Raw genomic sequence first — 26,280 nt, 5'->3', positions numbered from 1 at the left:
AAGCCTTGTAGGGAGTGTGACAAAGGTTCACTGGACTGACTCCTTGATATGGGATTTGTCCTTTGAGAAGAGATTGAGTAGACTGGACCTATATTCTTTGGAATTTAGAAGAATGAGAGGCAATCTTATTGAAAGATATAAAATTATAAGAGGATCGACAGGGTAGATGCTGGAAGATGTTTCAGATGGCTGAGGAGCCTAAAACTAGGGATCACATTCTCAGAATAAGGGATCTGCCATTTAGGACTGATGTGAGGAGAAATTTCTTCACGCAGAGTATTGTGGATCTTTGTGCACCCATGCTTTCTTGGGTACAGAATTCTAATTATTGAATATATTCAAGGCAGTGATCAATAGATTTTTGGATATTAAGGGATATGGGAATAGTGCAGGAAGGTGGAGTTGAGGTAGAAGATCAGCCATAATTATATTGAATGAGGGAGTAGACTTAAAGACCAATTGGCATATTCCTGCTCCTGCTTCTTATGTTCTTATCTTGGAGAATTATGAGGGTGGAGGAGAGTACAAAGGTAAAGAAGGGCAAGACTGTGGGGAGATTTGTAAACAGGGATGCAAAGAAGATGAAATGTATGGAAAGTGTAAGAGTCCATGGTTTTCCCAGCCCTACTTACATGGTGGCTGATGTCCCCTTGTCCATGAGACAGTAGCACACACATCGAGGTGATCAAGATGGCATCGCAGCTACGTAACATCTTGAGCTTTGCATGGGATGCTAAGGTTTTACTGAGATGATTGACCCAACCTACCTCTGTGCTCCAATCTCTGATGTGGCATATTAATGACTAATCTGTTACTCATGGTCAATGAGTGGATGTCCTTTGGCCAGTTGGAATGTCAAATCTGGTGAACATGGGACAGGCCTTCATTGATGGAATGCCATTTATGATACAACTGCTTTCACTATTGCTTGCATTCCCAAATTCTAAATTCCTATGTGTTAATCTTGTGATGCAGTGACTGTGATGTGAAGCCACTGACTCCTGAATAGCCATTTAACAGTGCTAATTAAGCCATTGGCCTTCAGTGGCTTTCATCGCAAGGAGGTCCTCCTCCTTTCTTTCTAAGCAGACTTCCGTTCACTCTTGCGGCAACAGCAAGTTACAGGGCGACCCTAAAAAGCCCCATTCGTTTTTGCCCTTCACCCTCAATGCCATTCCACAGCCTTTCCTCCCCATTGCCCACCTTGAGTTCGTCATCCCCTCGCCTCACAGTCCACCCCCTGTTGAAGTGCTAGTTTCTGAAAATGAAGTTCTGCCTGACTACCTGACTCCTTGTGGACAATGGTTTCAGTCCAATGTAATTTCCTGCTGGCACGACGCAAGATTGGAATATGTGACAAGATTCCGGCAAGCAGCTGTTTCAATGAGCATTCATGAGATGTTAATGAATGCAAATGGTGTTCACAACAGTAGTCTGCGGGATAACCGACTCACTGTTGGGAGAATTGCAAACTGCTTTTTTGAATTTTTCTAAATGCTCTGCTATAACATCTTTAATAATAGCTCCTAACGTTTTCCCTATGACAAATGTTAGGTTAACTGGCCTGTAGTTCTCCGCTTTCTGTCTCCCTTTTTTGAATAAAGAAGCTATATTTGCTATTTTCCAATCTAATGGAACCTTCCCCAAATCTAGGGAATTTTGGAAAATTAAAACCACTACATCAACTACCTCACTTGCCACTTCTTTCAAGACCTTAGGGTGAAGTCCATCTGGACCTGGGGATTTGTCAGCCCGCAGCCCCAACAATTTGCTTAATACCACTTCCCTGGTGATTGTAATTTTCCCGAGTTTCTCCCTCCCTCCCATTTCCTGATTTACAGCCATTTTGAGGATGTTACTTGTGTCCCCTATAGTGAAGAATTCTGTGATCCTGAGATGAGGTGAGGCCACTGTGAAGACAAGCGATGTTGTGGAGGTGAAAGTAGTGGTATGCAGATTGAAAAAGATATTTGATACTTAGAAAAGAATATGAGGAAGAGGCAGAAAAATGGGACCGTCAAATCAGTTCATGAGGGATTTATATTTGGCAACAAAGGACAAATGTCCTGTGTTAAAAGTTCCAATTTAAGCTTTATGACCACATGAAACAGAGAGGCTGATTTTCCAATCTTTTGCTAAGGAATTGAAATACAGAGAGCTTTGCTTTCACAAAAGTCACTCTAAATTGATTTTGTTTGGTTTCACAAGGTCAGCCTCATTAATTATACATATCAAGCTCACTATCTAGATTGGGCTTGCTGGTGTGTGCTAAATGTTAGTTTGGCCAATAAGAAAGCACACCTGCAGCTATCTGAAAACTGTAGTTGCTACTTAAAGGCCACTTAGTTCTTAAGGGGCACAGACTTAAACACATTTGGCACACAGCTAGTTCACCAGTCCATTACTAGATCTGGCTGAAACACATCAAGTTCTAGCAGATCTTGCTCTCCTCGGCCAAAATCACTCACTACTCTGAAATACGAAGGTAATTCCTAGGCTCTTTTCTCCATGGCACATTGTCCTTTTAACCTCTGTCCCTTACCTTCAACAACAAGTACAAGGAGCCCATGGACCTCTTTGTCACTATAGTTGAGACCATGCATTTAGCTGTTTCTGCCTTATTCCTCCCAGACACCTTGCAAACCACGCCAGAAATTCTCCAAGGCTTTCCTCTTCCCTAACACTGATTTGAGATATTTTTCTAGTTTCTCCTCTATCGCCTATTGTACCCTATGTGGGTTCATTTTACCTGAAATGTACTACCTATTATCTTGGCCCTTTTGCCATTAAACTGCTGACCAGCCAATTTCCCATCTAGCTCACCAATTATTCTCACTCCTCAGCTACTGTTCTTATATTTTCAAAAATCACCTTCAATTCATCTATCCTTGCAAACTAACAGCCCCATTTCCAAACTCCATTCCTTGTCCTAAGTTCTTGAACGTGTTGCACCTCCCAAAGCAATGCTGATTTTTTTTGCAACTTCATGTCTGTATCTTTCCGATCAGCTTTCCACCCTGCCTCAGAATTGAAACAGCCCTGATCAAAGCCACAAATTACATTCCCTGACTGAATGGCGCACAGTCCTTAGAAAAAAGCAAAATACTGCGGATGCTGGAAATCTGAAACAAAAACAGAAGTAGCTGGAAAAACTCAGCACGTCTGACAGCATCTGTGGAGAGGAATACAGTTAATGTTTCAAGTCCGTATGACTCTTCATCAGAACTGAGGAAATATAGAAATAAGCTGGTTGAGGGGGGTGGGACAGGTAGAGCTTGATAGAGGGCCAGTGGATGCAAAGAAGAGATCGCCAAAGATATCACAGACAAAAGGACAAAGGTGGTGATATTAGCTAAAGAATGTGCGAATGGTGACATTAAGGATAGAAAGCAGAACAAGCAAGTGACAGAAAGCCCTAGTGGGGGTGGGGTGGGGGGGAGGGATCGAAATAGGCTACGCCAACTCTAGCATGATGCCACCACCATTCTTAGCACACGAATACAGAAACACACATTAAACATAAACTTAAAGTTAAAACTCATTCCTAACACCCACAAATACAAAGATAACTTACTTAAGACTATCTCTAGTTTATAAAACAAGGCTTTTCACAGGAGCATTATAAAGCAAAGTATGACACTGAACAAATAAGGAGATATAAGGTCAGATGGTCAAAATCTTGGTCAAAGAGGTAGGTTTTAGGAAGTTCTAAGTATGTTTTAAAGGAGGAAAGCGAGGCGGAGAGATGTAGGGAGGGAATTCCAGAGCTTGGGACCAAGGCAGCTGAAAGCACAGCCACCAATGGTAGATCATTTAAAATTGGGAATGCACAAGGGGCCAGAGTGAGTGGTCTGCACATTGTCATGACTCACTGGGGATAGTGCGCTGTAATATCAAACCCCACTGCTCCCCGAGCCGAGACAATGTGAAAAGTTTGATTAGACCACCAGTTTGCCCCAATTCTACCTAACTGTCTAATTTAATAGAAAACGAGCACCAGGTTTGTAAACTTAACAAGGAAATAACTGTTTATTAAACAAATTGTCCTCAACCATAGTAAATGAAAGAAATATGAACTGCCAACTTATAACTCTATAATTTAAACTCTATCCCTTCTTAAACCCTATACACAAATACACACACAGACACATAAGACAAACAAAACATGGGGCAGAATTTCACAGTTCGTGTGCCGGGACGGGCCAGACACGCATGCATGTAAAATGACGCACGATGATGTTAGGCGTGCATCCCAGCTTCGTGCACCATCGCGATATTTCGGAAGGTGGGCGCACTTTGAGTTCGGAGGTGGGGGGGCATTGGGAGCCGGGGTGGGGGGGAGAGGTGTCAACCTAACTGTTATGCTCAGTGATCCTTGCCAACATGGTGCTCACCCTTCCCGATCGCAGGAGGTCATTAATCCGCTTGCGGCACTGCACCCATGTGCGTTGCACCACATCATGGGAGCTGACCCGTGATGCCACCTCCTCCTGGGCACATTTTGTTAGGTGGCTTGGGGAGGGGGTGGGGGGGGGCCTCCTCCTCCTGTCCCTTGGGACCAGGATATTGGCGTGTTGCCACCTCCTCGAGGAGGGCAGCGAGGCATTCATCAGAGAACCTTGGGGCCAACTGCCCCAACGACCTGCCTTCCCACCTGCTCTCTGAAGACGTTCTCCATATTGCAACTAACCGAAATCAATGGAAAACAAAAATAAAAATACCTGGAAAAACTCAGCAGGTCTGACAGCATCTGCGGAGAGGAATACAGTTAACGTTTCGAGTCCGTATGACTCTTCCACAGAACTGAGGAAAAATAGAAGAGAGGTGAAATATAAGCTGGTTTAAGTGGGGGGGGGTGGGGGGGTGGGGGGGTGAGACAAGTAGAGCTGGATAGAGGGCCAGTGATAGGTGGAGATTGCCAAAAGATGTCATAGACAAAAGGACAAAGAAAAGCCAGTGCAAGTGACTCCCTGGCTAGGCTCAGCAATAATGGTCCCACCCAACTGAATGACAGTGAAGTTGTGTTGGAGGAGGATAGTGCGGTTAACTATAACAAAGGCTGGAGATAGGTGGAGAAGGATGAGGAGGGAAATTTAACCTTTGTCTCAGTCATATAGGATGTCAGTGTGACTTTGATAAGTCACACTACTGTGGCAAAGACAAAAATCTGACTGGAGGGATTTAAACATGGAATTCCAAAAAAGATGGGCACAGATTTGGAGATGACAACATGTCCAAGAACTTTGGAGAGGAAAGGGAATTTGAAGTTGGGATGATAGTTTTCAAGGATGGTGGAGTCATGGGTTGGATTTTAGAGTGGTGATGATGGCAGATGTAAAAGAAAGAGGGACAACATCTAAAGGGAGAACCATTTGCAATATTGACTAACATTGGGCCATGAGAGGAAGTTGGGTGATCAGCAGTTTAGTGGGAATAGGATCAAGTGAATAGGAGGTAGAACTCAGGAACAAGATGAGTTCAAAGAGGGCACAAGGGGAGATAGGAGAGAAACTAGAGGAAGACACAAGTTCGGGGCTAGACAGGGGCATTATTAAAGGAAGTTTGGCGAGGTGGACTAGTGGAAGGGAGGGACAAAGCAGACTCAGCTGATCAAATATGTTGATCTTAGTGACAAAGAAATCCATGAGTTGCTTGCATGTTGGTGGTGAGGATAGGGGAGGATAGGGAAGAGGGGTTTAGGAAGATGCTGGGTGTTAATTTTGATCCTGGAATAGTGAGAAGTTTCAGCTGATGAAAGCAAGACCCGATAGTGGTCCAGCCAGATCTGGCAGTGGATGGCTAAGCCAGTTGTCTGCCATGTTTATTCAAGCCTCCACCCCTTGGACTTAAGGGAACAGAGATGAGGGCTGTACCAGGGAATGTCCAGGATGAAATAGAATAATGGTTTTATTGAGGACTAGAACATCAAAGGTTAAGGTGAAGATGTGGTTGGGTAAATCCATAGTAGCAGAAATGTGGCGAATGAGGGCCAAAGGCTGAATAGTTTAGAATTTGAAAGTGCAGTTGTAAGTGAATTGAGGAATAGTTTTTTCCAGGGATTAATACAGAAGGAGGTGGAGTTCAGGTATGGAAGGGGAATGTAGGTGGTGAGTGATTTAGCAGTGATAGCCTTATCTATAATTGATACAATGGGACTAACAAGACCACGTGAGATGCAATGTTAAGGGGCTGGCCATGAATAAAATTTGAGGAGTTTACCTGGAGGGGAGAAATTTAGGGTGGATAAGAGGGCAATGAACTCAGGAGAGAGACAACATGATGAGTTGAGATGGAGGTTGAAATCACAGAGGATGAAAAGTCATTCAGTCCAGGGGCTAAGGAAGGAAAGAAGTGAAGATATTTTGATAAAATATTTATACTACTTGGGAGGGCAGTACAGAACAATGATTTTGAAAGAGATGTGAGAAGGGTGGAAAAAGATGAGATGCTCAAGTTCTCCAAGGATCTATTCATATGCATTGCAATTCCACATCTACAGTATGTTCCTAAGCAACAAAAATTGATAACACGTCAGGTCCCATGTATATTGACGACATCGTTCTATTTCTGCACAACCTCTCTTGACTTGGCTTTTTTCTGTATTTTCAGCTGCTTGCCTGACATTCAGCCCTTGATCAGTCACAATTTTTTCCCGTTAAACATTGGGATTACTGAGGCTATTGACTTCATCCCCGCCCCGTACCGCCTCAAATTCTATTCTCTCACTATCAATTCCATCTCCTTCTCTGGCCAGTATCTCAGGTTGAAGCTAACTGTTTGCATTTTCTGTGTTCTCTTTGACCCTAAGCTGAGCTTCCAAACCATATCCTCTTCATCGCAAAGACAGACTACTTTCACCTTCATAACACTGACCATCTACAACCAAGCCACAGCTCCTCTGTTACGAAACCCTCATTCATGCTTTTGCCTGCTACCTTTGACAATTCCATTACTCTTCTGGCTGGCCTTCAGTTCTCTACCTTCCAGACACCTCTGCTGCCCATTCTATATCCTACTCATCATTACTCGTTTAATTTTTTTCAGTGCATTTTCTGTGGCATTGGAACATTGCTTTATGTTAAAGATGCTTCACAAGTGCAAGTTGCTGCAATTGCTGTTCAAGAACAGTAAGAATTAATGTTCTATCATTAGAGTACCTTCATTTTCGAATGCTACTTTGAAGGTGCTTGTGAAAAAAATGCAGAACAGGAGATTTGCTCTGTTTGGAACCTCATGGTACCCAATTGTAGGAGCTGCTTCCAGTCTGCTTGGCATAAGGTGGTGGATGGAGTCAGTACTGTGTGAATAAGCAAAGTACATGGAAGCTGACGAAAAAATATTTGACAGGCTAAGGAAGTCATCCACACTAGCACAAATCTTTATTACATTACATCAAATAGATGGACAGCTTGCTCATCCCAAAGTAAATTTCCTCACATCCTGTTAACTCTCAACTGAGGTTGCATTCCAAGCCCCCTCAAAAGTGCATTTCTTAGCTTCATGTGTACAGTCTTGCTGCAGTCATACTGCACTTCAAATTGGACAGTTGCTGCATCATCATTTGGAAAGGTGGTCCCACAACCAGCTTTTCAATATCGTCTGGCTGCATGATGCGTCTTCATTTACTCATGCACAAATTACAATGCATTTGAATCTCATTACCTCTGCCACTGAAGTTAGGCAGAGATAATGTTTTTGCCCGTTTGTTAGTCCGTTTTCCCATAAACAATATATCTCAAAAACTAAGTTACAGATTTCAACAGAACTTGGTACACAAATAGGGTATATCCTAAGGAAGAACTGATTAGTTTTTGGCCAAGATATAGATCCAGATCCTGGAATCTCTTAAAGAATCCATTAACTTTAGGAAATATGGCAAAGTGACATTTTATCAAAATGTTGTGGGTTGCTTTATTTAGAATGTGGTTGATTGTTTTAGAATGTTCTGGGTTGTCTTAGTTGCTGTTGTGGAATTTGTCCCAGCTGTCAAAATGTGAGCAGATTGTTGAACATGGATTGGCCTGAAACCTCGTCAGTGAGATGAAAGCTCTTGATAACAAGATTTTTTTTTCACCTTTGCAGTTACAAAGCATCAACCAAGCAGAGAAAAACCTCGAGGAAGAGCTTTGTAATTGTAATAATGTTGAGTTAACATAGCATGGTAGGGGTATGCCCTCTTCACTTGTTCTTTGTATACTTTTTAAAAGCTTCCAAAATCTCAATACTGTGAGAGTAAAAGAAAGACTTTTCCACAGAGAAATGGAACGGGTTCTGAGCAAGAACAGTTGATATAAGACCACTGATATTTCGATATCAACAACATCAAGTCTGCATCTGGCTCCGAGATAGTAAATGTTGCACCAGTAGCAAAGACAACTTGTTTCATTAAATCTTGTGTCTAGCTCTTTTCATTCATTTTAATAGTCTCCCCCAACATGGTAAATAGGCAGTGAAATTGGATAAATCTGGTGAGGCAGTGGCTCTTAAATGGTAGCTGCCTGGCTTTGGAGCATAATGCATTTTTGCTGCAAGAACAAGCAGTGCTTTGGTAAGAATGTTGGCAGAAAGGAAGAATATGGGGAAATCTTTCATGCGTTGTGACGTTATCTTGGATGTCCAACTGTTGGCGATGCAACAAAGGAGAGAAGTACCATCCTACTTGAAAAGAAATGCATCAGTAGGTTGGATAAGGGTTGCCAAGAGAATGAAAGGAGTCTCTTAGATTTGAAGGAACTGGTAACAAATGAATAAATTTTCTGGTATAGAGGAGAGCATAAAATGTAGGATGTGTTCTGAACCAGCACTGCCACGCGATATCACATGCATGTTGTGTGGAATGCACTCCCTCAGGGAGGGAGCTGAACTGGCTAGAGGATGGCAATTCCAGATGCATTGACACAAACCCAGTACAACTCATTGTGTGGAACTTTAGGACAACTGAAATCGGATATTAATCAATGAAATTTAGTTCTTGCATGTGAACAGTGCTTTCACATTCCACATCATTATAAAAGTGCTGACCTTCTCAGTAGAATAGAATGATTTAAAGCACCTCTTTTAAGCACATAAGACCAAAAGTCTTGCTATAAGCCACTCACATGGAAGTAATATTCTGCTCCTGCTGTTGTGCTCTTCATAGAATCATTGTGGTAGATTCACAAATTGATATGTATGAAAGTCTGATTTGTTTTTTAAAACAGTTTTTCTGCACCTTATGGTAGTTTGTTATTTTACTTACTTTACATTTAAGGGAATAATTTATGAATTTTGTTCCTAGGAATTTCTTCATTCAGTTGCATTTGCTGCTTAATGTTTGTTAATATCCAAAATTGTTGTTCCTATTTTAGCTATGTAGGAGTGAGAGGTTTTCTCCGGGGAGTATTTACCTGGCCCATGAATTTTGAGTGGAAAGCAATACCTGATGAAATTATTAAAAAATACAATCTAAAAGAAATGGACCCAATAAGGTAAATAAGCTTACTAAAGATAATTGTTAATAAATCTATCTTTGCAATTCCCCGTAAAGTATTTATGAAATCATCCCTTCAAAATTCCTTTTTTAAGTTATTTGATAAAGCAGGAGCAAAAAACTGAAGATCTACTTTCATGATTATGGCGCATTATAACTTGATAAATCCTATAAATCCTATTTGCTAACTATCTAATGTGAGTTATTGTCCAGCTTTGCTTAGCTGGGATGTAAGTCACAGCTTGGAACTTTGTGTTTATCCCTCCTATGACAGCCTTCTATTGTTTCTTGCTCTGATCTTCTAGCAGCCTCTTGTATCCATCCATTCCTTACTCTATTAATATGTTTCTTATCTAGTTCAATGTTTTTTCTGGTTCCGAGGAAAAATCTTATTGGACTCAAAACATTAACTCTGTTTCTCTTTACACAGATGCTGCCAGATCTGCTGAGTTTTTGCAGCACTTTCTGTTTTTAGTTCAGATCTACAGTGTACACAGTATTTTGCTTTTATTTCAGTGTTTTTCTGTAACAGGATTAATTTCCTCTTGTCAAATTTCAACCAAATGTTTGTAATTACTGGGAAGGTCCTAGAAAGCAAGTAATGATGGAACCTTTCTCTAGTACTGGTTACATGTTTGTTTGTATATTCTCCAGGTGAAGCTATAGTTGCTTTGACAATGTAGCATTCTCTCATTTTTGTATTGTCCAAAGATAAGCAAGGAAATATGTAATATTGCTTCAACTTTGTAACTATTTTTCTTGTAGGTGCCCAATAATGGCAGGAGGATTATTTTCAATTGACAAGAAATATTTTTATGAACTGGGTACTTATGATGCAGGCTTGGAAGTTTGGGGCGGAGAAAACATGGAGCTATCTTTTAAGGTACCTTTCACCAGGGTTCAGAAACATGCATGTATTATTGAACTTTAAAACTCTTATTTAGAGTTAAAAGTACTTTTTTAAGAGAACTGAGGCTTTTATTCAACAGGTACATGAGCTGAACTAAACAGTAATTTCCACACTTAAGAGTACCATACTTTGGATACACCTAAGTGTTTGAATTTTGAGAAAATTCAAGTATTTTAGATTCAGAAAATCATTGGTCATCCCCATTAGTTTCTCTTACATAGCTGCATTTTCTTTTAAACAGTTATGTTCCAAAATAGCTTAAGGGCAGGCTGGTAATAATGATCATTGTCCTAGCATAAAATAATCATAAAAAGAATGGATAATTGCAATGATACCCTCATTAAATCAACACAGTTAAAAGGCCAGCTAGTCAGTTTAACCAATGAAGGAACACTTGAAAAAGCATAGATTGACAACAGACAGCTAGTATGAATTCAGGATTATGCTTTAAATAGCATAATAGAGCTTTTCAAAAATACTACAGTCATAGTAAGATCAGTAAAGTGCAGTGGCTGTTATATATATCTACATTGTTAAAAATCTATTGGCAAGGTTCCATTTTAGACATTTATAGTGTTAATAAAGTAATAATTTTTAGAAGAGCACCAAAAAAAGGCTAGGCAAAAGATAAATACAATAATCTATCCTAAATTGTCCTCATAAATGTCCACTGAATCTTCTAAGTGAAAATATACACTTTCACTGTTGTTGGTGGCTCCAGAGATTTGAGCGTATATTCTCGGTTGCTCCTCCAGTGTAATAGTGAGGAAATGCTGTGGTCAGTATTTCAGATTAAGTATGCTTTTATATAATAATTTGATTTATAATATTATATAGTGAAATAGCAAAGTATACAGCAATTTGGGGTGCAGAGAAGCAGAATGGGTTGAATCATCAGAGTTTCTCTGGACTGCAGTCTGAACAACTGAAAGCCATAAAACTGAATTGCTGTGCTGATTTGCTGGTGTAATTACAGTATATTAGCAAAATAAGACCATGTGCAATTACAGTAACCTTGTGACATGTGTTGGTAATTGGTGGGAGAAAGGACACTAGAGTGGGGGTAATGAAATTTGTTGTTTTGGTGTGCTATGACTGGTGGTGTTGTCCGGGAATCTGTATTGTTGTTTCAGTTTTTCGCCATATAATGACATGGGTAAAGTAATAGAGAGTTGTAAATCAAAGTTTGCAGATAACACTGTTAGGAAACACAGTAATTTATTTTGACAGTAAGAGGAAGTTACACAAGGACATAGACAAAATAATTAAGTAGAAAAAGCTAAGGCGAACGGAGTTCATTGTGCTATTGTTTGAATCTGAGAAAGACCAAGGCCCAGATTTTTGCTGCCAGGTCAGATCCACAGAGGTGGGAGAATTCCCGGCTCCGCGAATGCAACCTTTAAAAAATAGCTGCCCAGACTTCCAAATTACCCACTCCTTGAATGCGACCTTTAAAAATAGCTGCCCAAATTTCAGTCCATGGGGGTAGGCAAGAATAGGAGTCAGGACTGGCGACGCTGAAAGTAGTGAGGGGTCATGGGCAGGTCTGGGCAAGTTGGGTGACTCAGGCGCAGAGAAAAGGTGGGCCTTCAGACAGACCCATTTGATTGGTAGGTCATCAATGGTGAAGTCCCTGTGCCTCAGAGGAGATATCATTGCTTTTTCAGCTGAGAGTCAAGGTTGTCCAACTGTTGGCTCACCCTGGATGGCCCATCATGGATTTTCCCTATTGGCAAATTGTCATTGTTGCTGCCTAATCAAAGTTTACTCTACTGAACCACTGAAAGCTTGGAGTGGATTCTCAAGATGCAGTCATGGAGATGGCGTTGTTTCGCCACTACTACTTGGTACAGAAAATATGCAGTCAGGTTGTTAGCTGCCAAGACTTAATGGGTGGATTAATATTGATCATTGCCATGCTTATTATTTCATCTACTTGCCCTCCTGAAACCCATCTATCAGGATGTGCCCACATTGTTGACCCTTCGACCAGGTTCCTCCCAACTGCACATCGTCATGGCATAACAGTGTGACTAAGAGGGAAGAAACCAGTAGGGCTGTCAGTGGTCACGGAGCACAGCATGCTACCTTGGAGTCACAGCTGCAATATACATGGCACCAAGTATTTGCACAGAGTGATTTTATCTACCATATTTTACTGGTAATCATTGATTATATGGTGTAAATGATCAGTGAATGTAAACACACAAAAGTGAATAAGAGCATTGTAATCTGAATGGCTCACAACTCTTTTTGACTTACATTTTTATTCATAGAATGTCACACAGAGGAGACTTGGAGAAAGGGATGGGACCAGCTGCCCCATGCTTTTCTGACCAGGACCTTCAAGCTTTGGTGGAAGAGGTCCAGAAGAGGACAGCAGTCCTCTACCCTGCTGGCCGCTGTATTCCACCTGCAACAGCTAAGAAGGCCTGGATTCAAGTTGCGGCTGCAGTGAGTGCAGCAGGAGACCACCGGTACTCATGGATTCAATGCAAAAAAACAATTCAGTGAGCTGCTGGGTTCCAGCAAGTACATAGCTTGGCTCATCCACACACAGCTCTGAGAGAAGGGTCATATTTGCACGCTGCAGCTAAAGTGCGAGACTTGTCACATACAATCCTCAGTGCTGAAGCAGAGGTATGTGTACGCAGCTCATGTAGATATGCACTGAACACGTGTGAATGAGCACTGTGATGCAAAGATGCAGTGAAGACAGTATCCCTCCAAGTGCCTTATATCAAGCTAACATAAATTCATGTTGTTGTTGCAGACCAAAAGGGCGAAAAGTGCCATGGAGATGGCCCAGAATAGGGGTGGGTCAGCCTGACTGAGATGCATCCATCTTGTGGAATAGAAGGCCATGGAGATTTTACCAGGGTGCCTGAACAGCTGTCAGTTGGTGATAGTGAATCGCTGTCAGCAGGTGATAAAGGCAGTGTTGAAATTATCTTGGCACATAATGGTAATGGTGAAGGTTATGATGTCACTTCACTGAGCACAGTGGAATGTTGGATTGAGAGAGAGTCTGCAAGGATTGAGTTGTGTCATAAAGGCAGGATGAGCATGGCTCAGGCAGTGGCGTGCATCAGAGTGTTCCATCACAATGAGAAGGGCTATACCTAAATAACTCCTATTGTGTCTCACACAGGTCCCAGCTCTACTCCCTCAGCTCACCGCCCCCTGCCCCACCCACCCCCAGGGCCAGATCATCCCTCTGGCATCAAGAGTAGGAAGAGATATCCGGGGACGCATCGTCACATCCTTAGAATTAGTGGTACAGGATGGAAGTCACTGAACAAGAGTGCAGGAGGAGGTCTTGGAGTTAGAGACATTTTTGCACAGGCCCCCTCAGAGGAGAGAGGAAAGTCCCAATGATGCTCCAATAGGCAGGAACGTGGAGCTTCAGAAGTCGCCTTTTGGGCCACAGTATTTAAATAATCAGCAGATATGTGTACATCTGACAGTTTATGAGGCAGTGGGAGCTCTGGGGCTCTGAATGAAGTAGTCCATCGCCGTCGTGAGCTCCACATTGTCCCAGGGGCTCAACTGCATGAGCTCTAACCATGAGAGATTGGCCAATCTCATGAAGAGGCCCATGCAGCTGCACTCGGAGTGGATGCAAGAGCAGCGTCTCGGCCAAGTAAGGGTGAAAGCCTCCCTCGGTAACCTGGATCAGTCTGTGGGCTCAGAGTGTGGGCACTGATATCAATGGAATATATGACGAGCGGCGTACCCTTAACAGGACAGTCCCACTGTTGGTCCAGCGGTTGCTGGAATGGACAACCGCTGTCTATCAGCAGCCAGCCTCATCAACCCCACCTGAAGGCCAATCGAGGATTGTGCAGATCACTGAAGAGGCTGTAGGCACGGAGAGCTCCTCAGCATCTTCATCTTCCTTCACCTCCCCAGCCCCTTCGCCAGAGACCTTGTCTGCTGCACATGTGCCAGTGACCATGGCTGCCGAAGCAGAGATGCAGATGTCGCAATCTGACAGAGGTCTGCAACAGGTGCCTGCACGATGAAACAGGCCACCACGCTCCTCATTGCCATTTAGATAGAGAAATGAGCAAAAACAGAATTACCTGGAAAATCTCAGCAGGTCTGCCAGCATCGGCGGAGAAGAAAAGAATTGACGTTTCGAGTCCTCATGACCCTTCAAGAAGGGTCATGAGGACTCGAAACGTCAACTCTTTTCATCTCCGCCGATGCTGCCAGACCTGCTGAGATTTTCCAGGTAATTCTGTTTCTGTTTTGGATTTCCAGCATCCACAGTTTTTTGTTTTTATCTCTAGAGAAATGAGCAGCCTGCTTCCACTTCCTCTGAGGCAACACAAGGAGCACTTCATAGGAAAAATAAAAATACCTGGAAAAACTCAGTAGGTTTGGCAGCATCTGCGGAGAGGAACACAGTTAACATTTCGAGTCCGTATGACTCTTCAACAGAACTAAGTAAAAATAGAAAAGAGGTGAAATATAAACTGGTTAAAGGGGGTGTGGGGGGTAGAGCTGGATAGAGGGCCAGTGATAGGTGGAAATAGCCAAAAGATGTCATAGACATAAGGACAAAGAGGTGTTGAAGGTGGCGATATTATCTAAGAAATGTGCTAATTAAGGATAGAAAGCAGGACAAGCAAGGTACAGATAACCTTAGTGGGAGTGAGGTGGGGTGAAGGGAAGGTATTGAAATAGGCTAAAAGGTTGGGCTAAAACAATGGATTTAAAAATAATGGAAATAGGTGGGAAAAGAATAATCTATATGAATTATTGGAAGCACTTCATAGGAGTGTGCAAGAGCAAAGGCTGTCATCTGGCCTAGAGCACTAATAGGTTCACCATGGTTATATTTTCACATTGTATATAGCACATCTGAGCACTTCTTAAATAGATTTTTTTTACAATTGTATATGATACACTGTGTGTTTGTACACTAGAGAGCAGGAAAATAATGGTAAAAGTAATAATGAGGCTGGCATTCTGAGGTCCATTTTGATGTGCCATCAAGAGGATCAGTTTGTCAGCTGATTTGTGGTGCTTTGGAGAAGTTCGTTCCTCTCTGTCGTATCAAATAAGAATCCAGAGGAGGCATTGGGGTAGTGGTAATGTCACTGGACTATCACTCCAGACCCAGGCTAATGCTCTGGGGACATGGGCTGAAATATCACATGGCAGCTGTGGAATTTAAAATTTAATTAATAAGTTGCATTTTAAAAAGCTAGTCTCAATAATGATGACCGTGAAACAATTGTCATAAAACCCCATTTGGTTCACTGATGACCATTTAGGGAAAGAAATCTGCCATCCTTACCTAGTCTGGCTGACCTGTGATACCGGACCAACAGCAATGTGGCTGACTCTTATATGCCCTCTGAAATGGCCTAAGAAGCCACACCGTTGTATCAGACGGTTACAGAAAAGTCGATAAGGGATGAACTACTTAGCATCGACTGGAAACGACAACAGTACACCCAGCCCTACCAACCCTGCAAAATCCTCCTCGCTATACATCTGGGGGCTTGTGCCAAAATTGGGAAAACTGTCTCACAGACTAGTCAAGTAGCAGCCTGTCATAGTCATGCTCAAGAATCATATCTTACAAACAACATCCCAGACACCACCATCCCCATTGATGGCACAAACCCATCAGAGGTGGTGACACAGTGGTATGCAGTCAAGAGGCCTTAATATTGACTCCAGATATGATGACATTTCATGGCATCAGGTCAAACATGGGCAAGGGAATCTCCCGCTGATTACTACCTACCACGACCCCCCCAGCTGAGCTGTTGAATCAGTTCTTCGCCATGTTGAACACCACTCGTAAGAAAAATTGAGGGTGAAAAAGGCACAGTATGTGCTCTGTGTGGGGGACTTCAATGTCCATCAGCAAGAGTGGCTGAGCAGCACCACACCTGACTGCATCCTAAAGGACGTAGCTGCTAGGCTGTGACTATGGCAGTTGGTGAGGAAACCTCCAAGAGTCTGTGGGACAATTCTCCCAATTTTGACCTAGTCCTCATCAATCTATCTGTGACTGACCATAACAGTAGGAGTGACTTTGAGGATAGCCTTCATCAGCTATCGTTTTGCGTGGCACTACCAAAGTGCTAAATAGTATAGATTGCGAACAGATCTAGCAGCTCAAACTGGGCATCCATGAGACACTGTGGGCCATCAACAGCAGCAAAATTGTATTTGTGCAATGAGTTCAGATTAATTAATGACCTCATAATGAAAGTGCCCCTAGATAGAAGTGAACATAATATGATTGAATTTTACATTCTGTTTGAGGGAGAGAAGAGTGGGTCTAAGAGCAGTATTTTAAACTTAAATAAGGGTAATTATGAGGGAACTAAAGTGAACTGGAATTTTAAGTTAAGTGATAGGTCGATAGGGATGCAGTGGTAGACATTTAAGGGGATGTTTCGGAATATACAGTAGATACGTAGGTGGATTCCAACAAGATAGAAAAATTCCAAGGGGAAGACCCACCATCCGTGGTTAACTAAAAAACTTAAAGATAGTATCAAACTTGAAGAAAACGCATATAATTACGCAAAGATGGGTGGCAGCTCAGAAACATAGAAACAGAAACTAGGAGCAGGAGTAGGCCATTTAGTCCTTCGAGCCTGCTCAGCCATTCAGTATAATCATGGCTGATCCTTTATCTCAATGCCATATTCTCACTTTCTCTTCATACCCCTTGATGCCCCTAATATCATCAGTTTCTTTCTTGAATATACTCAGTGACCTGGCCTCCACAGCTTTCTGTGGTAGAGAATTCCACAGGTTGACCACCCTCCGAGTGAAGAAATTTTTCCTCATCTCAGTCCTAAATGGCTTGCCCCATACCCGGAGACTGTGGCCCCTGCTTCCAGACTCCTCAACCAGGGGGAAACATCCTTCCTGTCTAGACCTGTTAGAATTTTATACGTTTCAATCAGATCCCCTCTCATTCTTCTAAACTCTAGAGAATACAAGCCCAGTCAAACTAAGCTCTCCTCATATGACAGTCCTGCCATCCCCAGTATCAGCCTAGTGAGCCTTCGCTGCACTCCCTCTGTGGCAAGTATATCCTTTCTTGGGTAGGGAGACCAAAACTGCAACTACTCTAGGTGTGGTCTCACCAAGGCCCTGTATAACTGCAGTAAGATATCCCCAATTCTAAACTCAAATCCTCTTGCAATGAAGGCCAACATACCATTTGCCTTCCTAATTGCTTGCTGCACCTGCCTATTTACATTCATTGACAGGTGTACAAGGACACCCAGATCCCTTTGTACATCCATAATTCCCAATATATCACTATTTAAGTAACATTCTGCCTTTCTGTTTTTCACACCAAAGCATATAACTTCACATTTATCTACATTATACTGCATCTGCCATGTGTTTGCCCATACACACAACTTGCCCAGATTGCCCTGAAGCCTCCTTGCAATCTCCTCAACCTTGCTCAGTTTTGTGTCGTCAGCAAATTTGGAAATGTTGCATTTGGTTCCCTCATCCAAGTCATTTATATATATTGTGAATAGCTGAAGCCCAAGCACTGATCCCTGCGCTGCACCACTAGTCACTGCCTACCACCCGAAAAAAAGACCCAGTTATTCCCCCGCACTGTTTCCGGTCTGTCAACCAATTATCAACCCATGCCAGTATATTATCCCCAATCCCATGTGCTTTAATTTTGCCCACTAGCCTCTTATGTGGGACCTTATCAAAAGCCTTCAAAGATTGAATAGAATATAAGAAACAGCAAAGAATGATGAAAAGATTAAAAAGGAGAGAAAAATTAGAGTATGTGAGAAAGCTAGCTAGAAATATAAAGATAGATAGTAAGAGTTTCTATAGATATTTAAAAAAGAAAAGTTAACAAAGTGAGTGTTGGCCCAAAGAAAGTGAATCTGGGGAATTAATAATGGAAAATAAGGAGATGGCAGATGAATTGAACCGGTATTTTGAATTGGTCTTCACTATAGAGGATGCAAGTAACATCCCAGAAATAGCTGTAAATCGGGAATTGGCAGGGAGGGAGGAACTCCAGAAAATCACAGTCACCAGGGAAATGGTACTTAGCAAATTGTTGGAACTGCAGACTGATAAAATGGGTCTTGATGGTGTGCATTCTAGCGTCTTAAAAGAAGTGGCTGGCGAGATAGTTAATGAATTGGTTTTAATTTTCAAAAATTCCCTAAATTCAGGGAATACTCCACTAGATTGGAAAATAGCTAATATAACTCCTTTATTCAAAAAAGGAAGGGAGACAGAAAGCAGGAAACCACAGGCCAGTTAGCTTAACATCTGTCATAGGGAACAGGTTAGAAGCTATTATTAAAGAAGTTATAGCAAGACACTTCAATAAATTCAAGGTAATCAGGCACAGTCAACATGGTTCTGTGAAAGGGAAATCATGTTTAACCAATTTATTGGAGTTCTTTGAGGAAGTAATGTGTGCTGTGGATAAGGGGGAACTGGTGGCATTTGATAAGGTGCCACATCAAAGGTTATTGCGGAAAATGAAAGCTCCTGGTGTAGGGGGGGCAACATATTTGGCATGGATAGAAGATTGGCTAGCTAACAGGAAACAGACAGTAAGCATAAATGGGTTATTTTCTGGTCGGCAAGATGTAACGAGTGGTGTGCCACAAGGATCAGTGCTGGGGCCTCAAATTTTTACAATTTATATAAATGACTTGGATGAAGGGACCAAAGGTATGGTTGCTAAATTTGCTGATGACACAAAATAGGTAGGAAAGTAAGTTGTGAAGAGGACATAAGGAGGCTACAAAGGGATAGTGATAGGTTAAGTGAGTGGGCAAAGATCTGGCAAATGTAGTATTATGTGGGAAAATGTGAAATTGTGCATTTTTGTCAGGAGAAATAAAAAAGAAGCACATTATCTAAATGGTAAGAGATTGCAGAGCACTGAGATGCAGATGCTTCAGTATCTGAGGAGTCGCGAATAGTGCCAAACATTGCACAATCATCAATGAGCATCTCCACGTATGACCTCCACATATGACGGAGCGGCTGAAGATGGTTCAGCCTAGGACGCTCCCTGAGGAACTTCTACAGCGATGTCCTGGGACTGAGATGATTGACCTTCAACAACCAAAGTCATCTTCCTTTCTGCTAAGTACGACTCCACTGGAGAGTTGCCCCTCGATTTCCACTGACTCCAGTTTTGCTAGGGCCCCTTGATGCCATACTCGGTCAAATGTTGCCTTGATGTCGAAGGCAGTCACTTTCACTTCACCTCTGGGGTTTAGCTCTTTTGTCCACGTTTGATGCAAGGCTGTAATGAGGTCAGGAGCTGAGTAGCCCTGGCAGAACCCAAACTTAGCATGACTGAACAGATTATTGCTGAATAAGTACCGCTTGATAGCACTGTTAACGACACCTTCCACCTAGTGTATGAATCGCAAAAGATTAGTATACAGGTACAGCAAGTAATTAGGAAATCTGACAATGTTATTGTTTATTGCAAGGGGAATTGAATACAAAGTAGATTATGCTTCAATTGTACAGCATGTTGGTGAGACCATATATGGAATACTATGTATAGTATTGGTCTCCTTATTTAAGTAAGGATGTAAATGCATTGGAGGTAGTTCAGAGAAGGTCTACTAGACTAATACCTGAAATGGGTGGTTTGTCTTATGAGGAAAGGTTGGACAGGCTAGGCTTGTATCCGCTCTAGCTTAGAAGAGTAGGAGGTGACTTGATTGAAACATATAAAATCCTGAAGGGCCAGACAGGCTGGATGTGGAAAGGATGTTTCCTGTTGTAGGAGAATCTAGAACTAGGGGTCACCGTTTAGAAATAGGGGTCAACCATTTAGAACAGAAATTAGAAGAATTTTTTTTCTCTCAGAGGAATGCTTTTCCTCAAAAGGCGATGGAAGCAGAGTCCTTGAACATTTTTAAGGCAGAGCTAGATAGATTCTTGATAAACAAGGGGGTGAAATGTTATCAGGCATAGGTGGGAATGTGGAGTTGAGGTTGTAATCAGATCAGCCATGAATGGCAGAACAGGCTCAAGGGGCCGAGTGGCCTACTCCTACTCCTAATTCATATGTTCAACCACAGTCTGTAGCCTCTTGGCCTGGCATATCACCCACTCTGTCATTATTATCAAGCTGCAGAATCAATCCTGGTTCAATGAAGAGTAAAGGAGGGCATGCCAGGAGCAACATATCTGAAAATGAGGTGTCAAACTGATGAAGCCAAAGACAGGACTATTTGAATGCCAAACAGCGTAAGCGGCATGCAATATACAGAGCTAAGCTATCCCACAGCCAATGGATTAGATCAAAGTTCTACAGTTCTGCCACGTCCCATGAATGGTGGTGGCCAATTAAACAAATAACAAGAGGAAGATTTTCCATAAATATCCTCAGCCTCAATGATGGGGCAGGCCAGCAGAATGGTGCAAAAGGCAAGGGAGAAGCATTTGGAACCATCTTCAGCCAGAAGTGCCAAGTAGATGATCCAACTCAGCCTGCTCCTAAGGACCCCAGCATCACAGGCGCCAGTCCTCACGCAATTCAGTTCACTCCACATGATAGCAAGAAACGGCTAAAGGCACTGAATACTGCAAAAGCTATGGACTCTGAAAACATTCTGGCAAAAATATTGAAGACTTATGCTCTAGAACTAGCTGAGGCCCTAGCCAAGCTATTCCAGTACAGCTACAACACTGGTGTTTACCTGACAATGTAGAAAATTGCCCAGATATGTCCTGTCCACAAAAAGCAGGACAAATCCAATCTGGCCAATTTCCACCTGATCAGTCTACTCTCAATCATTAGGTAAGCGGCGGAAGGTGTCGTTAACAGTGCTATCAAGTGGCCCTTATTCAGCAATAATCTGTTCAGTCATGCTAAGTTTGGGTTCAGTCAGGGCCACTCAGCTCCTGACCTCATTACAGCCTTGCGTCAAATGTGGACAAAAGAGCTAAACCCCAGAGGTGAAGTGAAAGTGACTGCCCTCGACATCAAGGCAGCATTTGACCGAGTGTGGCATCAAGGGGCCCTAGCAAAACTGGACTCATTGGAAATCGAAGGGAAACTCTCCAGTGGAGTCATACTTAGCAGAAAGGAAGATGACTTTGGTTGTTGAAGGTCAATCATCTCAGTCCCAGGACATCGCTGTAGAAGTTCCTCAGGGAGCGTCCTAGGATGAACCATCTTCAGCCGCTCCGTCATTGACCTTCCTTCCATCGTAAGGTCATACGTGGAGATGATCACTGATGATTGTGCAATGTTTAGCACTATTCGCGACTCCTCAGATACTGAAGCAGTCCGTATCCATATGCAGCAAGACCTGGACAACATTCAGGCTTGGGCTGATAAGTGGCAAGTAGCATTTCTGCTGCATAAGTGCCTGGCAATGACCATCTCCAGCAAAGAAAATCTAACCATCTCCCCTTGACATTCAGTTGTATTACCATTGTTGGATCCTTCATTACCAACATCATGTGGGTTACCATTGACTAGAAACTGAACTGGACCAGCCATATAAATACTGTGGCTACAAGAGCAGGTCAGAGGCTGGGGATTCTGTATGAATTACTCACTTCCTGACTCCCCAAAGCTATGTGCCATCTACAAGGCACAAGTCAGGAGTGTAATGGAGTAGTCTCCACTTGCTTGGATGAGTGCAGCTCTAACAACATTCAAGATGTTTGATACCATCCAGGACAAAACAGCCTGCGTGATTGGCATCCCATCCACCAGCTTAAACATTCACTCCCTCCACCATTGTGCATAGTGGCAGCAGTGTGCAACATCTACAAGATGCATTACAGCAACTCACCAAGAGTCCTCCAACAGCACCTTCCAAACTGGTGACCTTTACCACTAGAAGAACAAGGGCAGCAGATGCATGGGAACACCAGCACTTACAAGTTCCCCTCCAAGCCACACACCATCCTAACTTGGGAATATATTGCTGTTCCTTCATTGTTGCTGGGTCAAGATCCTGAAACTCTTTTCCTAACAGCACTGTGGGTTTACTTACGTGGCCTTTACAAGTTCCCTTCCAAGCCACACACCATCCTAACTTGGAAATATATTGCTGTTGCTTCATTGTCGCTGGGTCAAAATCCTGAAACTCCTTTCCTAACGGCACTGTGGGTTTACTTACATGGCCTTCAGTGGTTCAACACCACCTTCTCAATGGCAATTAGTGATGGACAATAAATGCTGGCCTAGCCAGCGAAGCCCACGTCCCACAAAAGAATATTTTAAAAATGCTGCTTCTGTCTTACTTTGTCCATCCAAGCTTGACTTTAAAGGAGGTCATTGACCAGGCTCCAGGAACAGAGGCTAGGTAGCAGGTGCATCTCAAGCATGAGTGCTGGGTGCAAGGCATTTATTTGCACTGTAGCGTTAAAATTGGCCTAGTTGTAGGCATTGCAGCTTCAGAGACTATGTATAGTGCAGGCAGTATTGGTTGTCTGATGTGCCCACTACTTTGGCTGCATTCGCATTCCAGGTGTCACAGGATGTGCTTTGTGTGGTAAGCAGAACTAACTATATGGAAGCCAAGAAAGTTGCAAATGGGGCCCCCTCAGAAACTGGACCGTTGGCCGGCATGGATGATGCACAAGTTCTTTCAAAGAGCTGTTGTTGCACAGTTATGGGTTCCTCATGCACGAGATGCCTTATAACCCGATCAACATATATTGGGTTTGTAGTTTGACGTCGTGTCACTCTCAGCATTGTGGGTTTGTTTTGATTAAGGGCAATTTGATGGCATTGCAGTCATTGGCGTTCATGTGAGGGGGCCAGGTTGTGAATGACTTATTACCATGTTTGTTTGCAATATGATGAGGGCCATGGTTATAATGGTGAGGGTTTCAGCCGTATGAATGTGACCGAGGCAAACATATTGATTTTTATTTTCACCCATGTGGGGAATGGGCAGTCCATTGAGTAATTGTGGAGTCAATGTACAAGGTACTTTATGTAGAAGTACATCACCAGGGATTGGCTGATGGTAGTTGTGATATCAGAAAACCTGATGAGAATCTGTTTTACGCAAGGACCCATCTGGCGATGATTCCCTGCCATACAGAGTCAGCCCTGGCTGCATGGCCATGCCTCCCAGCTGCTCTGCCATTGACAGTCTCCTCATCCTCATCGTTTTGAAATCCAAATGGACAGGAACTTCCTCCTCCTCAGAGGCTGGAGCTCTGCCCATGATGTTGTCATTATCGATTTGTATGCCCCTCCACTGTGCAATGTTGTGTAGCATGCAGCACACCACTGCTATTCTTGATACCCTTGTTGGAGCATATTGCAGAGCTCCACCTAAGCGATCGAGACACCTGAAATACATCTTTAAAATGCCAATTGCCTGATCAATGGTGTTCCTGGTGACAACATGGTTGCTGTTGTAGTTGCGCTCTGCCTCCATTTGTAAGTTTCTAAAGGGGGTCATTATCCAAGTTCTTAGGTGGTAGCCCTTGTCTCCTAGAAGCCAACCATGGATCTGTGTTGGTGGTTGAAATAGCTGAGGGAGTTGGGAACTCCTTAGTATGGAGGAGTTGTGGCAGCTGCCAGAGAACCTTGCACTGAAATGAAGGAAGAGCTTGTGGTCACAAACCACCTATACATTGATTGAGTGGAAGGACTGCTGGTTGACAAAGGTTTCCGCATGTTGAGTTGGGGCCTTTAAGGCAACATGGATGCAATCAATAACACCTGAGGGAAGCATGCTAATTGGGCAATGGCCATGGCTCTCTGCATCTGAGATGTCAAATTTATCAAGAAATTAATATTCTGTACCACATGAGCAACGGGGCATTAGGTACAGCCTTAATACAGCTGTGTGCTGCTGACTGGGATATACCAGACAAGTCTCCTGATGATCCCTGGAAAGATCCTGAGAGCAGTGGTTACCTGCACAACCACTGGCGGAGCATGGGAGTTGATGGATTGTGGCTTGAGTGGTTGCTGGACAATGGGACATATGTCTGTCATCACTTCACAGCTTATTCTCAGTCACCTTTGGAACTGGTTCTCTGTCAGATTGAGGTAGGATATCCTAGGTCTGTACACCCTTCCCACAGTGTAGTTAGTACCTGTTTGTCCTGCATCTCCTCCTACTCTTTCCTGGTGCACATGCAGCAGCCTCATCCTCCTGACCTTCTGCTCTCTTTCTGGCCTCTGGCTGCTCACGGTGACTGGCTTCTATTATCCCTGTGTGTAAATTCGCTTATATTCCCTGGATTTTAGAAGAATGAGGCAATTTAATTGAAACCTACAAAATCCTGAAGGGGCTTGATAGAATGGATGCTGAGAGATTGTTTCCAATGTTCAGAGAATCTAAAACACAAGGGCACAGTCTCAGGATAAGGAGCCAATCTTTTAGGAGTGAAGTGAGGAGAAATTAATTCACTCAAAGGGTTGTGAATCTTTGGAATTTTCTAACCCAGAGGATTGTGGATGCTGCCTCATTAAATACATTTAAGGCTGGGATAGACAAATTTTTGGTGTCTCAGGGAATTAAGGGATATGGAGAGTGGGCGGAAAAATGGAGTTGAAGCTCAATATCAGCCATGATCGTCATATTGAATGGTGAAGCAGGCACGATGGGCCATGTGGTTTACTCCTCTGTTTCTTGTGTTCTTGTGAGGGTGCCATGCCCACCTTCTATGTTCCTTCACACAAAGCGCTATGTGTACTTCTCCAGCACAAAGTTCTCCCTGGCACCTGTGTGCACATGTCAGTAGGGGCAAAAATAATTGCTGTACAACACCAGGAGCCCTAGTCTTCTACTCCCTTGGATTAAGGTAAAACTATTGGAATTTGTTTTGTGCCTCTTATGGGGATGTGAATACATTTTTTAAGCAAATTCAACAGGGGTACCTTACCTACACAAAGGGGACCCTGGCTATCCAAAAAAGTGCCCCAAGTTCAAACCTGCTCTTACCTGGTCTGCTTTGCACACTTTGGATTCCACACTCCTAGGCTACCAAAATCTGACTAGAGTGGAGGCAGCTGATGATTTAAATGGTCAGCTGCCTGTGTAAAATGCACATGTGCAAAACTCCCCCCCCCCCCAACCCCCACAAAAATGGCAAGTGCTGTGTTTGGGGGTGGGACTTAGGATTTTTGGGCAGTCCTGCTATTTTCATCATGACGGAGAAGCTCTCTGGCAAGCCGAAAATCTGGGTCCAAGTAATGCACTTTCTCTAGTATATCAAGTTGTAGCTAATAAAGTTAGGAGCATGAGATTTCTTTGGGGTTTGTATAATTCTGTGTTAGTGTTTGCATAGTTCTGCATAAATTGGACACACAGCACCAATTTTTATGGGGGAACACCTTCCAACAGTGTCTTTTAGATAGTCCATTCACCATCATCAATATCTATTTTATGACGTAGCCACTTCTGTCTTTGCTGTTTTCGCTTTGCTCCAGAGGCAGTAAAAATCCACTGTGCCATGAGATAGAGACAACCTCAATAACTAGGTGGCCTTTCTCGAACTATCAAAGTCACAAAAGCATTAAGTTTCTATGGCATAGGATCCCACCAGGCCATTATAGGAATCTTATGCACAATAAATCAGGATGCAGTTTATTCCAGTATAAAGCAGGTGATGGATGCATGTTTGGAATGGGAACACCTTTATAATTTTCCTTATAGGTAAGAGTTAGCAACTGGAGAGAGTACAGAATGGGGAGGCCTGTCAGACAGAAAACAGAGTCTAGGGGTTTCTAGCTGAAAACCGGAACTAGACCAATACATGCATAAACGGAAAGAGATATTACTTCATACTGTTCAAATAGTTTCTGAGAAAATAAATATCACTCTGCACATTAGTACTCCTAATTTTGAGGGCACCCATGATGCTTTTTCCAGTAATCCATGCTTCCTGCATTAATTGAATGTGA

The 26,280-nt window shown here is 42.8% G+C and overlaps 1 protein-coding gene across 1 annotated transcript in view; it reads left to right on the top strand.

Moving 5' to 3' along the window:
* LOC121285234 (polypeptide N-acetylgalactosaminyltransferase 5) overlaps positions 1 to 26,280 on the top strand; it is an 87,431-nt gene that overhangs the window by 43,439 nt on the left and 17,712 nt on the right. The window contains exons 5-6 of the mRNA XM_041201579.1: positions 9,348 to 9,467; positions 10,235 to 10,352. Of these exons, the coding sequence (XP_041057513.1) occupies positions 9,348 to 9,467; positions 10,235 to 10,352 (238 nt within the window). The remainder of the gene's footprint in view (positions 1 to 9,347; positions 9,468 to 10,234; positions 10,353 to 26,280) is intronic.

The sequence above is a fragment of the Carcharodon carcharias genome, chromosome 12 (assembly GCF_017639515.1).
Source record: "Carcharodon carcharias isolate sCarCar2 chromosome 12, sCarCar2.pri, whole genome shotgun sequence".
NCBI lineage: Eukaryota > Metazoa > Chordata > Chondrichthyes > Lamniformes > Lamnidae > Carcharodon > Carcharodon carcharias.
Note: the sequence above shows the minus strand (reverse complement) of the source record. Positions and strands in the feature narration are given on the sequence as shown.